At 50.4% G+C, this 17975-nt stretch overlaps 2 protein-coding genes across 2 annotated transcripts; both read left to right on the top strand.

Annotated features, from left to right (window-relative positions):
• The first annotated feature begins 154 nt into the window (after positions 1 to 154).
• LOC135989212 (retinol dehydrogenase 12-like) lies at positions 155 to 7574 on the top strand. Its single transcript, XM_065635890.1, has 7 exons — positions 155 to 287; positions 2069 to 2187; positions 2991 to 3146; positions 3448 to 3552; positions 3965 to 4174; positions 5029 to 5218; positions 7187 to 7574. The coding sequence occupies exons 1-7, from the start codon at positions 208 to 210 to the stop codon at positions 7287 to 7289; spliced, it is 963 nt and encodes a 320-aa protein (XP_065491962.1). The 5' UTR covers positions 155 to 207; the 3' UTR covers positions 7290 to 7574.
• Positions 7575 to 10506: 2932 nt separating this feature from the next.
• Positions 10507 to 17205, top strand: LOC135988850 (retinol dehydrogenase 12-like). The gene is made up of 7 exons (XM_065635123.1): positions 10507 to 10590; positions 11938 to 12056; positions 12860 to 13015; positions 13316 to 13420; positions 13826 to 14035; positions 14950 to 15139; positions 17103 to 17205. Exons 1-7 carry the CDS (start codon positions 10511 to 10513, stop codon positions 17203 to 17205), a joined length of 963 nt encoding a protein of 320 aa, XP_065491195.1. The 5' UTR covers positions 10507 to 10510.
• The last annotated feature ends 770 nt before the right edge of the window (positions 17206 to 17975 follow it).

Raw genomic sequence — 17975 nt, 5'->3', positions numbered from 1 at the left:
CTTGGCGAGTTTGTGGGAGTGTGATACACCCGATCTGCCCGGCCTGCCCGTATTTAACTTTCAGCCACCGCCCTCCCACCCAGCGAGGTTTTAGCCGCCTGGCCGGCTTGACTGCAGCGGGCCGGGCGGGGCGGGGCCGGGCGGGGCCGGGCTGTGCGGTCGCCGCCGGTCGCTGGGTGCGAGGAGCGCGTGGAGCGGGCGGCGGCGATGCTCACCTGCTGGGGAGCGGCGCTGGGCGCCGCCGTCTCCTTCCCCGTTCTCTTTTTCGTGGCAGCGCCCTACATCAGGTGCGTCTCACCGAGCGCGGCCCCGGCCTTTCGCGCGTGTACGAGGAGCGGCGGCGGCCTCGGCCCCGCGGTGCGGCGGGTGAGGGCGCGCAGCCGGCGTGCACACCGCGTCTCGCAGCGGTCGGATCGCACTGTTTGGCGGGAGGGCGGACACAAGGGATTCCGCTTCTCCAGCCCCGCCGGGGCCGGGCGCCATTCACGCTTCCCCAGCGCCTCGGTGACTCTGACACGCTCGCGGCAGGAGCTGGGGCGCTCCGGGAGTCGGCTCAGCCCGGGCACCGGGGCGGCGCGTGGCTCGGGGTCTGTCCCCGCTCTCGGAACCGGCGGGGTTCGGGAAGTAGCGGCCGGTGTGCCCGGGGGCGGGGCCCGACCTCTCCTCACGCTGCCGCCGCGGAGCCCATTGGCCAGGTCGCCGGCAGTAGCCAATGGGAGCCCTTGCCTGACTCGGGCGGGGCGGGGCCTCCCCGTGCCGGGCCGGCGGGTCCGCGCTCCGGCCGCGGCCCCGGGTGTTTGTAAGGCGGGGGGGGTGGAACGATCGTGATCAACCGCTTCAGGTAACGGTGCCCGTGAGTCCCCGGGGCCCTGAGCGCGTCGGTGATCCCGACCGTTGGGGCGGCACCTGGGGCTCTGGTGTCACAAAACAGAATGTTAACACTGTGTTGGTTTCACAGCCCTTTACAATTTACTGGGGTAGATCACCAGTCTAATACATGATTTTTAATAACACTCAGTCAACAGCTGATTATCTATATGATATAAAGCAATCCAATGAGATTTGTTATAGCTAAAGCAGATTACAGATGCGATGGTGTCAAGGGTCACACTGTACTTACGAAAGACAAACTTACATCACTTGCATATAGACACAGAGGTATATGATTAAAAGCCTGTGTACAAATCTATAAACACACACATACTTGTGCACATTCATCCACGGATATTTGAATATATTCGCACACACTAACCTATAGCTTTGTGCGTATGTATGTGGAGTATATGTGGAGGTATACCTATGGCCAAAATTGCCCTCCGGAGTTAAGGTAATTATTCACTTTAATGCATTGGCATTTCTCAACGGGTGATGCATTGACGCTCAAGACATCTGTCCTCACCACAGCTTTGTAGCATCGGTTCGTTGCGAGATGTCTCAGGAGCGTCCCACCTCGCAGGAGGTGCTGAGCCACAGCCCGCTGCGACCCCGGAGAGCTCAAAGGGCCTCACTGTAGGATCACTCTTTATAGAGTCACAAGATCATTGACCTTAGTCAATATTTTTTCACTGCAGCCACTCTTAGGATGAGATAATATTCTGGCAACGTCCAGAACTCTCCAGATCCTACAGTTCTGATACCGTTTTGCTCTGGCTGGGTCCCGGGTAGCAGGTGTACCGAACTGCCAAAAGTGACTGAGGGTCGCTACACCTTTCCCAGGCAGAAAGGGCATCTTTTCCCATATGGAGCATGCCTTCATGTCCTGACTAACCGCACTTGTGCCTCAGTTTCCCAACTTCACTGCACTCGCACAATGGGCAGCTGTTCTTGGCAGGAGCTACAGGAGTGTGGGGTGGGTGCCTCAGTGGCCCCTCACTGCACTTGCACAATGGGAATTGTTCTCCCCAAATCATGCCTGCCCTGCCCCGGTATCCAGGTGGTCGAGTGGCCCAGGAAGGGCTGGTGGAGGTTGCAGCCACCACATCTGTGTGCTCGGCCCTGACCCGAGTCCCCTGAGGAGGGAAGCTGCCCTCGGAGCCCGTTGCGTGACTGCTGCCGCCCTCTCTTGCAGGAGGTATGTCGCCGGAGGACGGTGCAAGTCAACAGCCAGGCTGGAGGGGAAGGTGGTGATAATCACGGGAGCCAACACCGGCATCGGGAAGGAGACGGCCAGAGACCTCGCGCGAAGAGGCAAGTCAGCGTCCAGCAGCAGCAGCAGCAGCCCTGTGCGGCTGATGTGTGTGGGCCTGTGTGTCAGAAGTCTGGATCTAAGGGAGGAGTATTTTATGCTTTACATTTAAGTGAATTGGATTCCAGAGCTACTTCAGATGACCCTAAGTGTTGCTCCTCGAGAGGCTGCAACCAACTGAGGTGCAAATCCCCAGTTCCTCAATTGGTTTCATTGCTTGAACTCCAAAGATGCGCCTTGTGACATGAACACGCTCTGCACTGCAACTGTTTTGAGAGGGCTGGGGGAGTTCCTGGTACTGCTGGGTTCTGCTTGTATTAAGATATGAAATGCCAGGTCCACTACTGCTGTGTGCTTTAGTTATTCAGTTTCAAGCAAACTTGGTTTAAATGCTTTTTCAATCACTGCTAAGGAGATTAAACTCCCATTTCACAATCTGCTTAGAAATGGCTCTGGCTGGATTCCCAGTACCTTCATGTGCTACTCACTTGATATCCCCGCTACAGGGGCAGATATAACCTTATCGTAGGAGTGTTGGGGTGCACACTCCTGGCAATCTGGACAGAGGCAGTTCAGATGTGCATTTTCCTGCTCTGAAAACAGCTTTGGGCTGGATCGGAGACAACAACATAGTGAGAAGGGCTTTGTCTCTTCCATCTGCTCCACTGACTGATGCCAATTCCATAAAGATACAATATTTTGTTTGTAAGAACTGTGTGTAGTCAGACTGCTTGTCCCAGCCTTCATCATCCCGTGTGCTCTAATGATCTCAGCTTCTCTTCCTGCTCTTTTTGCCCCCTTGCAGGTGCGAGGGTGATTGTCGCTTGCCGAGACACAGCGAAGGCAGAAGCTGCAGCCAGTGAAATCCGAGCTGAGACAGGGAACCAGCAAGTGATTGTGAAAAAACTGGACTTGGCTGATACAAAGTCTATCCGGGAGTTTGCCGAGCAATTTCTCGCAGGTACCATCTCTAGATCTTTCTTTTCAGTGAGAACATTTTACCAAGGATTGCTGTATGTTCTTCTAGCAAATGCCAAATCTCGACCTGCACATCTCTGTACCATGTTAGGTCCTGCAGTTCACAGCAGAGGCTTGTCGGAGGCCATGAGCTAGTTTGTGATAGGAGACTTTTCCTTATTTTATTGAGGTTTTGGCCACAACTCAGAAAGGCATGCATTTGTTTTTTTAGCTGACTTGTGCCACCTTCTTGTCTGTCTTTGTTCTCTGCTTCCCTGTTTAAGGATGTCTCTTGTTTCTTGCAGAGGAGAAGGAGCTCCATATTCTCATTAATAACGCTGGGGTAACGTTATGCCCTTACTCCAAGACCGCGGATGGCTTTGAGATGCACTTGGGTGTCAATCATCTTGGTAAGGCCAGTGGAGGCAAGTTTGCATTCAGTATCTGTGGCAAAATGCCAGAGGGAAGCGCTGCTTCCAGATTTCTCTTCCTCATCCTTCCTTCTTGGGGAAAGATGGAAGTGCAGACTTACAGAGTTCTGGAGATGCAACGCAATTTATTTCCCTATCATGGACCCACTTTAAATATCTGTACGTTACCTGGGATATTGAAATGTATGACAGTTCCAGCATTTTGAAGCTGAAGAGCAGAACTTAATGGCCACAAAAAGGATTAGCTGTTGATTCAGGGGGGGCCTTCTTTTCCCTGGACTTGACATGAGGGCAGCAGTAAGATATAACATGTATGTAATATGTTGCAAATACTGTGAAACTCCAGGAGGGGAATCCAGCAGAGAAGGATGATGTTTCCTCTCCTCCGTAGGTCATTTTCTCTTGACCTTCCTGTTGCTGGAGCGTCTGAAGCAGTCTGCCCCAGCCCGCATAGTGAACGTGTCCTCACTGGCTCATCACATTGGCCGAATCCGTTTCCATGACCTCCATGGTGAGAAGAGCTACAATCGTGGCCTCGCCTACTGTCACAGCAAACTGGCTAATGTGCTCTTCACCCGGGAGCTGGCAAGGCGGCTGCAAGGCAAGTCCCGAGGAGAGTGGAGTGGTTTTCTCCTTGGCTTTTGAGCACCGTAGGTGAGGAGGGTGCATTGGAGAAAGGTCTGGCCATTTGCTATGCAAAAATGAAGTGGCTTGAGGCAAAGGTCACTGACAGCTCTTTGCAAGAAGAAAACATCTCCTTTCTGTGGAACCAGGAGACCTGAAACACTAGTTGTCTCTACAACAACAGAGCAGAGGAGCTTAGTACTTGAGCACAGTTTAATGTTGTTGGTTGGTTGGTTGGGGTTTTTTTGGTCCATGTAAAAAAACTCGCTGCATCCACACAGGCAACTGTGGTACATGGGTGGAAGCTGAAAAAAACCAAAAGAACTGAAGTACAATTGCGATCTCCAATGGAAAAGTGAATGCATATTCAGGTGCCGTAAATGTTGATGGCCTCTAAAAACAGAAGCGTATGACTAGACAGTACCTCTTAAGTCACAACCTCTGTCACAGCGATGTCCTTCAGTCCTTTTCGTAAAGTTAAGTAGTATTTATTTTACTAAAACAGAAACAATGCCTTCTTTAGGAAATTAGTATTACAGTAAATCCAAAGAATCTGGTGTTCTCAAAAGCCTGATGGAAACTGCTGCTGTTTTAGCACCCAGGCACATTGTTTCGCCGAAGGCATGTAGTGACTGCCTTGTTTGGAAGGGAGCAGGGGATGGTCCAGGAAACAGTAACTACAGAGGACCTCACTCTCCCCGTTCCCGCACCTGGACTCCTCCTTTAAGTTGTAGAATACCTGCAGTAGAACTGAGCAGTAGATGACCCTTTTTTTTTAATGACAAGATTGATTCATGCAGATTTGTCCTGGACTACTTTCTTTTGCTACAGGCACTAAAGTCACAGCAAATGTTCTCCATCCTGGTTCTGTCTATTCTGATCTGGTCCGGCACTCGTTATTAATGATGTGGCTGTGGAAGTTATTCTCATTCTTCTTGAAGACACCTCAGGAAGGAGCTCAGACCAGTATCTACTGTGCAGTAGCAGAAGAGCTAAACTCTGTGACAGGACAGTATTTCAGGTGAGTGCAAGCTGATGGAGAATGGTGTTGGCTGGGGAAAATGAGACTTACTGTCATTCTTTATTAAGAAGGGAGGCTTCATTAAGACCAATAAGAGGCTGAGTGATAAGCCTAAGGGTGACAAATACTAGAGCATTAACCATTCCAGGTCTGTTGCAGTGGTTATTGTGTTAGAAGAAATCCCTGACCTGTGCAACATTTCTCGCAACAGCAGGTCCTTCAGTGCTAGGAATATCGCTGTACTCAAAGTGCAGGCATGGCTGTCACGTGCTCGGAGCTCTAATCCTGATCTGCCTGAGACTTGGGCAAATCACTTTTCGATGGAGCTGTTTAGTTAATGAGGTCACTTGAGCCAATCCTGGGAAGAAGACTTTGGTTCTCTTGGTAGTTTTCCCCCACTGGGGCAGAGGAGGCCTGTGCTCCCAGGGAGCTGGGAGGGCTGGTGGTGCTGCAGAGCTGGGAGGGGAGGTTTTCAGGAGCAGCGTGTGACAAAATAACTTGATTCTGCTGTGTGCCAGATGCACCAGCTGGAAGGAACTCCTGCTGGGATGCTCATCGCTCTGTCCTGCAAACTGTCTTGTGCAGCACGTGCTACAAACGATATTGTTTCTTGACTTCTTTGACTTACTCCAGGACCCTGCATGGTCAATCCTTTTCCCCTCACCAAAACTACAGCCCATAGCAGTTCCAACTCAGTGTCACCCTGGGTTTGAAGGCTGCCCTTTGAACAGCTTCATGCAGATGTGTCTGTCAGCTTCCCACTGGCTGCAGAGCAGAGTAACGACACTGGTTTTTGGCAAAGGAACGTGAGAATTTGCCACCTCTTTTTTTTTTTTTCCACATGGATGATGTTAGAGCCTTTGCATCTCTGCAGAGCTTTTTCCTCTTGTGATATGTGACCGGATTAGTCTCTGTAATGACTTGGTCTGATCTTCACTTGGGGGTTTGTACCATCTTAATCAGACTGGAGTATATAAATAGATGTCTTAATCTTCCCTGGATGACTGGTGTCCCAGGATAGAAATGGAGCCTTTATGTGATGGAGTGCAGCAAACCTTGCTGGATGTTAAACTCATAAAAGAAAGGAGTTCTGGACTTGGTGGGAAATGAAGAGCTTCAACAGTAATTCACGATTTACATTGGACTAGCCTAAAATGATTTTCACTCTCCTGGCAATAGAATATAAAGCACGAGACAGATATTAAGAAAAGAATTTGCATGCCACAGCGAGACAGGTGGAGTCCACCAGAGTCATTTAGGAGCATCGAGGCTGTGCACTTGGAGCTCTGAAGACATTAGGCTGGCTAGAAATCTTACGAGGTGCAATTGCCTCTGTTCTCTTAAACTCCTGTGTTATTGCGGCACCCGGCGTTACAGATGAGAACACGCGATCTCTGTTCCAGACAGAGTGCTGTCTGATTGCCGGAGCTGAGCAGAAAGGAGCCAGAGTTCAGAGGATACCGGAAAAGGGGATAACCAGAGATGGTTATTACAGGGTTAGTATTCTGGGGCAGCTTTGCCTCCTGAGCAATGGCAATAGAGGGGGATGAGTATGATGGGATAAACAATTCAGAATGAAGAGCTGTTAGAGTGGCCTGTTTCCTAGAAAAGTGTGCCTGAAGCAGCTCTGTTCACATTTTTTTACGCCTTTTTAGTGGTATTAGTGAGAATGTACATTGAAGAATACATAGTAGAGCATATACAGGTTTTCTTAAGAGTTGAGACAACAGATAGAGCGAGACTTGCTTGCCAGTTCTTGGTACCATTGGGAAAGCAAGCTTTCTCAAGGTGCCTTAGCACCAACCCTTGCTCATTTGCTGGATAGTCTCCCAGCTTGCTTCAATTGGTCTTGAAGTTCAGCTGATAGAAACAATTCCCTTATCTTGACACAGACATTTCAGTGTGCTAATGCAGATGGAGATTTTTGGCTTAAAAAAGTTTAAAAAACCCAAAATGTTCTTCTTACAGTGATTGCCAGCCAGCATATGTATCTCCATGGGGTCGGGACGATGAGGCAGCAAAGAAGCTCTGGAGTGTGAGCTGTGAGCTCCTTGGCATCCAGTGGGACTGAGCAGCGCAGACATCAAGTGTGTTCCTGGCTGAGCCCACTGATGTTTCGCCTGGGAAGAGCACTGTTGAAAGACCTCCGGACTAGAACACTGATGGCTCTATGGGCACAATGTAATGTGTATTTCTTGAATATTCCACTTAAGGATTGAGGTTTGTAGGCAACCAACTCCTTCATAGCTGGAGAATTGTAAGCACCAAGGCAGGTAGCAACGTTTGCTTAGTATCTCACACAACAGCCCAAGGCTATTGTTCTCTGGCTTGAGAATAGGAATGGAGGTTGCAGTCTTAGGTTTAGTAACAAACAATTGCTGTCCTAGTTTAGCTGTAGCTGACAGTTAAGTACTAGGTGGTTGCTCGCTTACTCCTGCCCCCTTGTGTTGAGATGGGGAGGAAGACTGGTAAAAAAAAAAAAAAAATAAACCTCATGGGTTTGGAATAAAAACAGTTTAACAGCACAGCAAAGGAAGAGATAAACAACAATAATAGCAATAAAAGAATATACAAAGCAAGGGATACACAACACAATTGCTCACCACCTAGAAAACTGATGTCCAGCCTGCTCTTGAGCTGTGGTAACCCCTCCCTGGCCTGCTGCCCCCATTTATGTACTAAGCATGATGCCATAGGCTGTGTCCCCTCCTAGCTTCCTGTGAAAATTAACTCTATCCCAGCCAAACACAGGACCTTATCTACCCCTTATGTTACACCGTCTACATCATGCCTGGATTGTACACTTTCAGCTGATCACCACCACCTTTCCTGTCCTGTATGCATACATATCATTCCCCTAGTCTGTGGGCCATCCTTCTAAAATTTTGTTTAAGTTCGTTTAATCTATGACTTTGGGCTCCATCTGTCATAACTGTCTTTCAGGGCAGGAGTGACAGTGTGTGGTGCCGGGATGTCACTTACTGCCTCCGGAGCTTGTCGCTGGGCTGAAGATGTCGATCTCGAGGAAGTTGCTGGGCACCAGTTCCTGAAGCCAGTTCTAGTTCCCTCACTGCTGCACTTTCCTCGGTTTCATCAAAATTCATTCTTCATTAGTTTGGGTGATTCTTCTGGAAATACCATTTATATGGCACATAGCAGCTATAGTAGTGATGACATACAGTGGCAGGGTTCTTTAGCAATTAACATCATAAAATTCTTATCATTGGCTATTCTCACCCAAAAGCAAATCCCCTTGTGGTAGAATCATAGAATGTCCTGAGTTGGAAGGGACCCACAGGGATCATTGAATCCAACTCCTGTCCCTGCATATGACAGCTCCCCAGTTCACACCGTGTGTCTTTCCTTGAACACTGTCAGGCTTGGGGCCATGACCGCCTCCCTGGGGAGCCTGTTCCAGGGCTCCACCACCCTCTGGGTGAAGAACCTTTTCCTAATGTCCAACCTAAACCTCCTCTGGCACATCTTCCTGCCATTCCCTCGGGTTCTGTCATTGGTCACCAGAGATCAGCACCCAGCCCTCCTCCTCCCCTTGTGAGGAAGCTGTAGACTGTGATGAGGTCTCCCCTCAGTCTCCTCCAGGCTGAACAAACCCAGTGACGTTAGCTGCTCCTCATACGGCTTCCCCTCCAAACCCTTCACCAACTTTGTAGCCCTCCTCTGGACGCTCTCCAGTAGCTTAATACGTTTTTTTATCCTGTGGTGCCCAGAACTGCACACAGGGCTCCAGGTGAGGCTGCACCAGTGCAGAGCAGAGTGGGACAATCACCTCCCTCACCCAGCTGGCAATGCTGGGCTTGATGCACTCCAGGACACGGGCGGCCCTCTTGGCTGCCAGGGACACTGCTGGCTCATGTTCAACTTGACATTGACCAGAACCCCTCGATCCCTCTCCATGGGGCAGCTCTCCAGCCTCTCATTCCCCAGTCTGTATGTACAGCCTGGGTGTCCCGGGTGCAAAATCCGGCACTTGCCCTTGTTGAACTTAATGCAGTTGGTGATTGCCCAGTTCTCCAATTTGTCCAGATCCCTCTGCAGGGCCTTTCTGCCCTTGGGAGTGTCAACAGCTCCTCCCCATTTTGTGTAATTTGCAGACTTACTTAGTATTCCCTCAAGTTGCATGTCCAAGTCATTTATAGAGACATTGAATAGCACTGGCCCTATGATGGATCCGTGTGGAATACTGTTAGTGACTGGTCACCAGACCGAGATTACCCGTCAGCCAATTGCTCACCCACTGCTGTGTGTTTATCCAGCTGTATGCTGGACAACTTGTCCAGGAGGATACTGAGAGAGACAGTAGCAAAGGCTTTGCTGAAATCCAAAAAAGATCACATCGACAGGCTTCCCTTGGTCAACTGTGTGGGTAACCATGCCATAGAAAGAAATTAAGGTTGTTAAGCAGGACTTTCGCTTCATGGATCTGTGCTGATTGGGACCAATGACTGCATTGTCATTCAGATGTTTTTTGATGACTCCCAGAACAATCTTCTCCATACATATCAGACTTCTCCATCCTTCCACATCACCCACCAAGCACACCCAGGTCCTTGAGCAAAAGCAGTTCCGAGGGTGGGTTTGCTTTTGCCTGAGGCAGAAATAACCCAGACTGTCTTCCCTAACGTGTTTTTCTGTGCTACAGGGACTTTATCCCCTTCTACAGTCCGTGGCAGTTTTGCTTGGCAGGGCCAGCTCGATTGGCACGTCCCCTAGTGCTGACTCACCAGGTGGCTCTGGGTAAAGGTGTATCCCACTGTTTGAAAGACCCACCAGCCATTGCTCTCCATGCAGTTTGTAGCAGTCCCTTGGGTCATCCAATTTTCCCGCATGGTGCATGACAGGGGATGGGATATGCGCACTCAGTGCCATGCTGTTTGGCCCCCATGTCTATGAGGTTGTTTCAGAAATGAGTCCCATTGTCTGACTCAGTTCTCTCCGAGGCGCCATGTCAGCACAGGCCTGGCTTTTCAAAGCCCGGGACAGTGTTCCAGGCAGTGGCAGGGCGCACAGGCCACGTTTTCAGCCCTCCAGTGGTTGCTTCCAGCATCGTAAGGACGTGGCGCTTGGCTTGGCGAGTTTGTGGGAGTGTGATACACCCGATCTGCCCGGCCTGCCCGTATTTAACTTTCAGCCACCGCCCTCCCACCCAGCGAGGTTTTAGCCGCCTGGCCGGCTTGACTGCAGCGGGCCGGGCGGGGCGGGGCCGGGCGGGGCCGGGCTGTGCGGTCGCCGCTGGTCGCTGGGTGCGAGGAGCGCGTGGAGCGGGCGGCGGCGATGCTCACCTGCTGGGGAGCGGCGCTGGGCGCCGCCGTCTCCTTCCCCGTTCTCTTTTTCGTGGCAGCGCCCTACATCAGGTGCGTCTCACCGAGCGCGGCCCCGGCCTTTCGCGCGTGTACGAGGAGCGGCGGCGGCCTCGGCCCCGCGGTGCGGTGGGTGAGGGCGCGCAGCGGGCGTGCACACCGCGTCTCGCAGCGGTCGGATCGCACTGTTTGGCGGGAGGGCGGACACAAGGGATTCCGCTTCTCCAGCCCCGCCGGGGCCGGGCGCCATTCACGCTTCCCCAGCGCCTCGGTGACTCTGACACGCTCGCGGAAGGAGCTGGGGCGCTCCGGGAGTCGGCTCAGCCCGGGCACCGGGGCGGCGCGTGGCTCGGGGTCTGTCCCCGCTCTCGGAACCGGCGGGATTCGGGAAGTAGCGGCCGGTGTGCCCGAGGGCGGGGCCCGACCTCTCCTCACGCTGCCGCCGCGGAGCCCATTGGCCAGGTCGCCGGCAGTAGCCAATGGGAGCCCTTGCCTGACTCGGGCGGGGCGGGGCCTCCCCGTGCCGGGCTGGCGGGTCCGCGCTCCGGCCGCGGCCCCGGGTGTTTGTAAGGCGGGGGGTGTGGAACGATCGTGATCAACCGGCACCTGGGGCTCTGGGTGCTCAGGCCTGACCCGAGTCCCCTGAGGAAGGAAGCTGCCCTCGGACCCCATTGCATTGCATTGGCATTTCTCAACGGGTGATGCATTGACGCTCAAGACATCTGTCCTCACCACAGCTTCGTAGCATCGGTTCGTTGCGAGATGTCTCAGGAGCGTCCCACCTTGCAGGAGGTGCTGAGCCACAGCCCGCTGCGACCCCAGAGAGCTCAAAGGGCCTCACTGTAGGATCACTCTTTATAGAGTCACAAGATCATTGACCTTAGTCAATATTTTTCCACTGCAGCCACTCTTAGGATGAGATAATATTCTGGCAACGTCCAGAACTCTCCAGATCCTACAGTTCTGATACCGTTTTGCTCTGGCTGGGTCCCGGGTAGCAGGTGTACCGAACTGCCAAAAGTGACTGAGGGTCGCTACACCTTTCCCAGGCAGAAAGGGCATCTTCTCCCATATGGAGCATGCCTTCATGTCCTGACTAACCGCACTTGTGCCTCAGTTTCCCAACTTCACTGCACTCGCACAATGGGCAGCTGTTCTTGGCAGGAGCTACAGGAGTGTGGGGTGGGTGCCTCAGTGGCCCCTCACTGCACTTGCACAATGGGAATTGTTCTCCCCAAATCATGCCTGCCCTGCCCCGGTATCCAGGTGGTCGAGTGGCCCAGGAAGGGCTGGTGGAGGTTGCAGCCACCACATCTGTGTGCTCGGCCCTGACCCGAGTCCCCTGAGGAGGGAAGCTGCCCTCGGAGCCCGTTGCGTGACTGCTGCCGCCCTCTCTTGCAGGAGGTATGTCGCCGGAGGACGGTGCAAGTCAACAGCCAGGCTGGAGGGGAAGGTGGTGATAATCACGGGAGCCAACACCGGCATCGGGAAGGAGACGGCCAGAGACCTCGCGCGAAGAGGCAAGTCAGCGTCCAGCAGCAGCAGCAGCAGCCCTGTGCGGCTGATGTGTGTGGGCCTGTGTGTCAGAAGTCTGGATCTAAGGGAGGAGTATTTTATGCTTTACATTTAAGTGAATTGGATTCCAGAGCTACTTCAGATGACCCTAAGTGTTGCTCCTCGAGAGGCTGCAACCAACTGAGGTGCAAATCCCCAGTTCCTCAATTGGTTTCATTGCTTGAACTCCAAAGATGCGCCTTGTGACATGAACACGCTCTGCACTGCAACTGTTTTGAGAGGGCTGGGGGAGTTCCTGGTACTGCTGGGTTCTGCTTGTATTAAGATATGAAATGCCAGGTCCACTACTGCTGTGTGCTTTAGTTATTCATGTTCAAGCAAACTTGGTTTAAATGCTTTTTCAGTCACTGCTAAGGAGATTAAACTCCCATTTCACAATCCGCTTAGAAATGGCTCTGGCTGGATTCCCAGTACCTTCATGTGCTCCTCACTTGATATCCCCGCTACAGGGGCAGATATAACCTTATCGTAGGAGTGTTGGGGTGCACACTCCTGGCAATCTGGACAGAGGCAGTTCAGATGTGCATTTTCCTGCTCTGAAAACAGCTTTGGGCTGGATCGGAGACAACAACATAGTGAGAAGGGCTTTGTCTCTTCCATCTGCTCCACTGACTGATGCCAATTCCATAAAGATACAATATTTTGTTTGTAAGGACTGTGTGTAGTCAGACTGCTTGTCCCAGCCTTCATCATCCCGTGTGCTCTAATGATCTCAGCTTCTCTTCCTGCTCTTTTTGCCCCCTTGCAGGTGCGAGGGTGATTGTCGCTTGCAGAGACACAGCGAAGGCAGAAGCTGCAGCCAGTGAAATCCGAGCTGAGACAGGGAACCAGCAAGTGATTGTGAAAAAACTGGACTTGGCTGATACAAAGTCTATCCGGGAGTTTGCCGAGCAATTTCTCGCAGGTACCATCTCTAGATCCTTCTTTTCAGTGAGAACATTTTACCAAGGATTGCTGTATGTTCTTCTAGCAAATGCCAAATCTCGACCTGCACATCTCTGTACCATGTTAGGTCCTGCAGTTCACAGCAGAGGCTTGTCGGAGGCCATGAGCTAGTTTGTGGTAGGAGACTTTTCCTTATTTTATTGAGGTTTTGGCCACAACTCAGAAAGGCACGCATTTGTTTTTTAGCTGACTTGTGCCACCTTCTTGTCTGTCTTTGTTCTCTGTTTCCCTGTTTAAGGATGTCTCTTGTTTCTTGCAGAGGAGAAGGAGCTCCATATTCTCATTAATAACGCTGGGGTAACGTTATGCCCTTACTCCAAGACCGCGGATGGCTTTGAGATGCACCTGGGTGTCAATCATCTTGGTAAGGCCAGTGGAGGCAAGTTTGCATTCAGAATCTGTGGCAAAATGCCAGAGGGAAGCGCTGCTTCCAGATTTCTCTTCCTCATCCTTCCTTCTTGGGGAAGGATGGAAGTGCAGACTTACAGAGTTCTGGAGATGCAACGCAATTTATTTGCTTATCATTGGACCCACATACGTGTTACCTGGGATATTGAAATGTATGACAGTTCCAGCATTTTGAAGCTGAAGAGCAGAACTTAATGGCCACAAAAAGGAATAGCTGTTGATTCAGGGGGGGCCCTTCTTTTCCCTGGACTTGACATGAGGGCAGCAGTAAGATATAACATGTATGTAATATGTTGCAAATACTGTGAAACTCCAGGAGGGGAATCCAGCAGAGAAGGATGATGTTTCCTCTCCTCCGTAGGTCATTTTCTCTTGACCTTCCTGTTGCTGGAGCGTCTGAAGCAGTCTGCCCCAGCCCGCATAGTGAACGTGTCCTCACTGGCTCATCACATTGGCCGAATCCGTTTCCATGACCTCCATGGTGAGAAGAGCTACAATCGCGGCCTCGCCTACTGTCACAGCAAACTGGCTAATGTGCTCTTCACCCGGGAGCTGGCAAGGCGGCTGCAAGGCAAGTCCCGAGGAGAGCGGAGTGGTTTTCTCCTTGGCTTTTGAGCACCGTGGGTGAGGAGGGTGCATTGGAGAAAGGTCTGGCCATTTGCTATGCAAAAATGAAGTGGTTTGAGGCAAAGGTCACTGACAGCTCTTTGCAAGAAGAAAACATCTCCTTTCTGTGGAACCAGGAGACCTGAAACACTAATTGTCTCTACAACAACAGAGCAGAGGAGCTTAGTACTTGAGCACAGTTTAATGTTGTTGGTTGGTTGGTTGGGGTTTTTTTGGTCCATGTAAAAAAACTCGCTGCATCCACACAGGCAACTGTGGTACATGGGTGGAAGCTGAAAAAAACCAAAAGAACTGAAGTACAGTTGCGATCTCCAATAGAAAAGTGAATGCATATTCAGGTGCCGTAAACATTAATGGCCTCTAAAAACAGAAGCGTATGACTAGGCAGTACCTCTTAAGTCACAACCTCTGTCACAGAGGTGTTGTTCGGGCCTTTTAATAAACTTAAGTAGTATTTGTTTTACTAAACCAGAAGCAATGTCTTCAGATATTGTGAATTTTGGGGAGGTCCCATGCAGGGACATGAGTTGGACTTGATCCTTCGGGTCCCTTCCAACTCGAAAGATTCTATGAATCTTTAGGAAATCAGTAGCTGGTATTCTCAAAAGCTGTTTTAGCAGCCAGGCCCTTTAGCACATTGTTTTGCAGAAGGCATGTAGTGACTGCCTTGTTTGGAGGGGAGCAGGGGATGCTCCAGCAAACAGTAACTACAGAGGACTTCACTCTCCCTGTACCCACAGCTGGACTCCTCCTTTAAGTTGTAGAATATCTGCAGGGAGAATTGAAGAGTAGGTAACCCTTTTTCTTAAAGGCAGTTTGATGCATGTGGATTTGTCCTGGCCTACTCTTTTGCCATAGGCACTGAAGTCACAGCAAACGTTCTCCATCCTGGCTGTGTACATTCTGGTCTGGTCCGGCACTCATTTGTAATGACGTGGCTGTTGAAGATATTCCCATTCTTCTTCAAGACACCTCAGGAAGGAGCTCAGACCAGTATCTACTGTGCAGTAGCAGAGGAGCTAAACTCTGTGACAGGACAGTATTTCAGGTGAGTGCAAGCTGATGGAGTCATATACTGTGGAAGACGACCTTGTTGGCTGGGGAAAATGAGACTTAAAAGTCACTCTTCATTAAGAAGGGGTGGAGTAAGAGGCTGGCTGTTAAGCCCAAGGGTGACAAATACTAGAGTTCCAGGTCTGTTGCAGTGGTTATTGTGTTAGAAGAAATCCCTGACCTGTGCAACATTTCTCGCAACAGCAGGTCCTTCAGTGCTAGGAATATCGCTGTACTCAAAGTGCAGGCATGGCTGTCACATGCTCGGAGCTCTAATCCTGATCTGCCTGAGACTTGGGCAAGTCACTTTTCGGTGGAGCTGTTTAGTTAATGAGGTCACTTGAGTCAATCCTGGGAAGAACACTTTGCTTCTCTTGGTAGTTTTCCCCCACTGGGGCAGAGGAGGCCTGTGCTCCCAGGGAGCTGGGAGGGCTGGTGGTGCTGCAGAGCTGGGAGGGGAGGTTTTCAGGAGCAGCGTGTGACAAAATAACTTGATTCTGCTGTGTGCCAGATGCACCAGCTGGAAGGTACTCCTGCTGGGATGCTCATCGCTCTGTCCTGCAAACTGTCTTGTGCAGCACGTGCTACAAACGATATTGTTTCTTGACTTCTTTGACTTACTCCAGGACCCTGCATGGTCAATCCTTTTCCCCTCACCAAAACTACAGCCCATAGCAGTTCTAAGTCAGTGTCACCCTGGGTTTGAAGGCTGCCCTTTGAACAGCTTCATGCAGATGTGTCTGTCAGCTTCCCACTGGCTGCAGAGCAGAGTAACGACACTGGTTTTTGGCAAAGGAACGTGAGAATTTGCCACCTCTTTTTTTTTTTTTTCCACATGGATGATGTTAGAGCCTTTGCATCTCTGCAGAGCTTTTTCCTCTTGTGATATGTGACCAGATTAGTCTCTGTAATGACTTGGTCTGATCTTCACTTGGGGGTTTGTACCATCTTAATCAGACTGGAGTATATAAATAGATGTCTTAATCTTCCCTGGATGACTGGTGTCCCAGGGTAGAAATGGAGCCTTTATGTGATGGAGTGCAGCAAACCTTGCTGGATGTTAAACTCATAAAAGAAAGGAGTTCTGGACTTGGTGGGAAATGAAGAGCTTCAACAGTAATTCACGATTTGCATTGGAGTAGCCTAAAATGATTTTCACTCTCCTGGCAATAGAATATAAAGCACAAGACAGATATTAAGAAAAGAATTTGCATGCCACAGCGAGACAGGTGGAGTCCACCAGAGTCATTTAGGAGCATCGAGGCTGTGCACTTGGAGCTCTGAAGACATTAGGCTGGCTAGAAATCTTATGAGGTGCAATTGCCTCTGTTCTCTTAAACTCCTGTGTTATTGCGGCACCCGGCGTTACAGACGAGAACACGCGATCTCTGTTCCAGACAGAGTGCTGTCTGATTGCCGGAGCTGAGCAGAAAGGAGCCAGAGTTCAGAGGATACCGGAAAAGGGGATAACCAGAGATGGTTATTACAGGGTTAGTATTCTGGGGCAGCTTTGCCTCCTGAGCAATGGCAATAGAGGGGGATGAGTATGATGGGATAAACAATTCAGAATGAAGAGCTGTTAGAGTGGCCTGTTTCCTAGAAAAGTGTGCCTGAAGCAGCTCTGTTCACATTTTTTTACGCCTTTTTAGTGGTATTAGTGAGAATGTACATTGAAGAATACATAGTAGAGCATATACAGGTTTCCTTAAGAGTTGAGACAACAGATAGAGCGAGACTTGCTTGCCAGTTCTTGGTGCCATTGGGAAAGCAAGCTTTCTCAAGGTGCCTTAGCACCAACCCTTGCTCATTTGCTGGATAGTCTCCCAGCTTGCTTCAATTGGTCTTGAAGTTCAGCTGATAGAAACAACTCCCTTATCTTGACACAGACATTTCAGTGTGCTAATGCAGATGGAGATCTTTGGCTTAAAAAACAAAAATAAAACATGTTATTCTTACAGTGATTGCCAGCCAGCAGACGTATCTCCACGGGGTCAGGACGATGAGGCAGCAAAGAAGCTCTGGAGTGTGAGCTGTGAGCTCCTTGGCATCCAGTGGGACTGAGCAGCGCAGACATCAAGTGTGTTCTGGGTGAGCCCAGTGATGCTTCTCCTGGGAAAAGCACTGCTGAGAGACCTCTAGACCAGAACACTGATTCTTCAGCTTCCCAAATGTGCCTATAGACCTAATGTGCCTAATCTAGTATGAATTTCTGGAATTTTACACTTGCGATTGAGATTTGTAAGCACTGGCGCAGGTAGCAACCTTTGCTTGGCATCTCACACAGCAGCCCGAGGCTGTTGTTCTCTGGCTTGAGAACAGGAATAGAGGTTGCAGTCTTACGTTTAGATTATGAAATAACAAAGACTTACTGTTATGTTTAGCCCCAGCTGGCAACTAAGTACCATGCAGCCATTTGCTTACTCCTCTTCCCTGCAGTGGGATAGGGAGCAAAACTGGGAAAAGAAAAAAACCGTGATTTAGTATAAAAAGTTTAACGGCACAGCAAAGGAAGAGATAAACAACAACAATAATAGCAATAAAAGAATATGCAAAGCAAGGGATACACAATGCAATCACTTACCACCCAGATAATGGATGCCCAGCCTGCTCCAGAGCAGCAATTCACACCTCCCTGGCCAGCTCCCCCCATTCATATACAGAGCGTGATGCTGTATGGTATTGAATATCTTTTTGGCTAGTTTGGGTCAGCTTATCCTGGCTGTGTCCCGTCCCAGCTTCCTGTGAAAATTAGCTCCCCCAGCCAAACCCAGGACATTATCTAGCCCTTATTTTATACCATCTTTGTTGTGCCCAGATCCTATACTTTCCAA

This window comes from Caloenas nicobarica, chromosome 5 (genome assembly GCF_036013445.1).
Source record: "Caloenas nicobarica isolate bCalNic1 chromosome 5, bCalNic1.hap1, whole genome shotgun sequence".
NCBI lineage: Eukaryota > Metazoa > Chordata > Aves > Columbiformes > Columbidae > Caloenas > Caloenas nicobarica.
The sequence above is the reverse complement of the archived record's forward strand: the minus strand, read 5'-3'. Positions and strand labels throughout refer to the sequence as shown.